At 61.8% G+C, this 740-nt stretch overlaps 1 protein-coding gene across 1 annotated transcript in view; it reads right to left on the reverse strand.

Moving 5' to 3' along the window:
• Nucleotides 1-740, reverse strand: part of EMH_0062060 (uncharacterized protein) — a gene marked incomplete at both ends in the record, with an annotated part of 2,168 nt that overhangs the window by 138 nt on the left and 1,290 nt on the right. The window contains one exon of the mRNA XM_013497992.1: nt 1-738. Coding sequence (XP_013353446.1) covers nt 1-738 — 738 coding nt within the window. The remainder of the gene's footprint in view (nt 739-740) is intronic.

The following is a 740-nucleotide window of genomic DNA, read 5'->3' on the forward strand; positions in this document are numbered from 1 at the left end:
ATGAGGCTGCAGCGGCAGCTGCTGCAGCGGCATTTGCTGCTGTTGCTGCTGCTGCTGCTGCTGCAGCCGCTGCTGCTGCTGCTGCAACGTATGCTGCTGCTGCTGCTGCAACGGCAGTTGACTCAGCGGCTGGAGCTGCAGCAGCTGCTGCGGCAGCTGCAGGAGCTGCTGGCGCTGCTGTAGATGCTGCTGCTGTTGCAGCAGTTGCTGCTGCTGCAGCAGGTGCTGCTGCTGCTGCTGCTGCTGCTGCTGCTGCGGGTTTTCTTGCTGCAGCAGCAGCGAAGGTGGGGCTGTGGTTGTGTTGTTATGGGCTTGCATGCGTTGCTGCTGCAGCTGCAGCAGCAGCATTTGCTGCTGCTGCACATCCCGGTTCACCTCATTCTGCTGCTGCAGCAATGCTTGTTGCTGCTGCGGCAGCAGCTGCTGCTGCTTTTGCTGCTGCTGCTGCTGCTGCTGCTGCGGTGGCGACAACGCCCATGAAGCAATCGGCGACACCCGCTGCTGCTGCAGTTGCAGCTCGTTACGCTGCTCTTGCTGCTGCTGCTGCTGCTGCTGCAGCTGTTGCTGCTGCGGCAGATGCTGGGGGAGGGATTGGACATGAAGACAGTGCGGCTGTTGCTGCAACTGCTGCTGCTGCAACTGCTGCTGCTGCGACTGCTGCTGCTGCCGTTGCTGTTGCTGCTGTTGTACCTGCTGCTGCTGCAACTGCAGCAGCTGCTGCTGCTGTTGCTGCTGCTGCT

The sequence above is a fragment of the Eimeria mitis genome, genomic scaffold, assembly GCF_000499745.2.
Source record: "Eimeria mitis Houghton genomic scaffold, Emh_scaff3079, whole genome shotgun sequence".
Lineage (NCBI taxonomy): Eukaryota > Apicomplexa > Conoidasida > Eucoccidiorida > Eimeriidae > Eimeria > Eimeria mitis.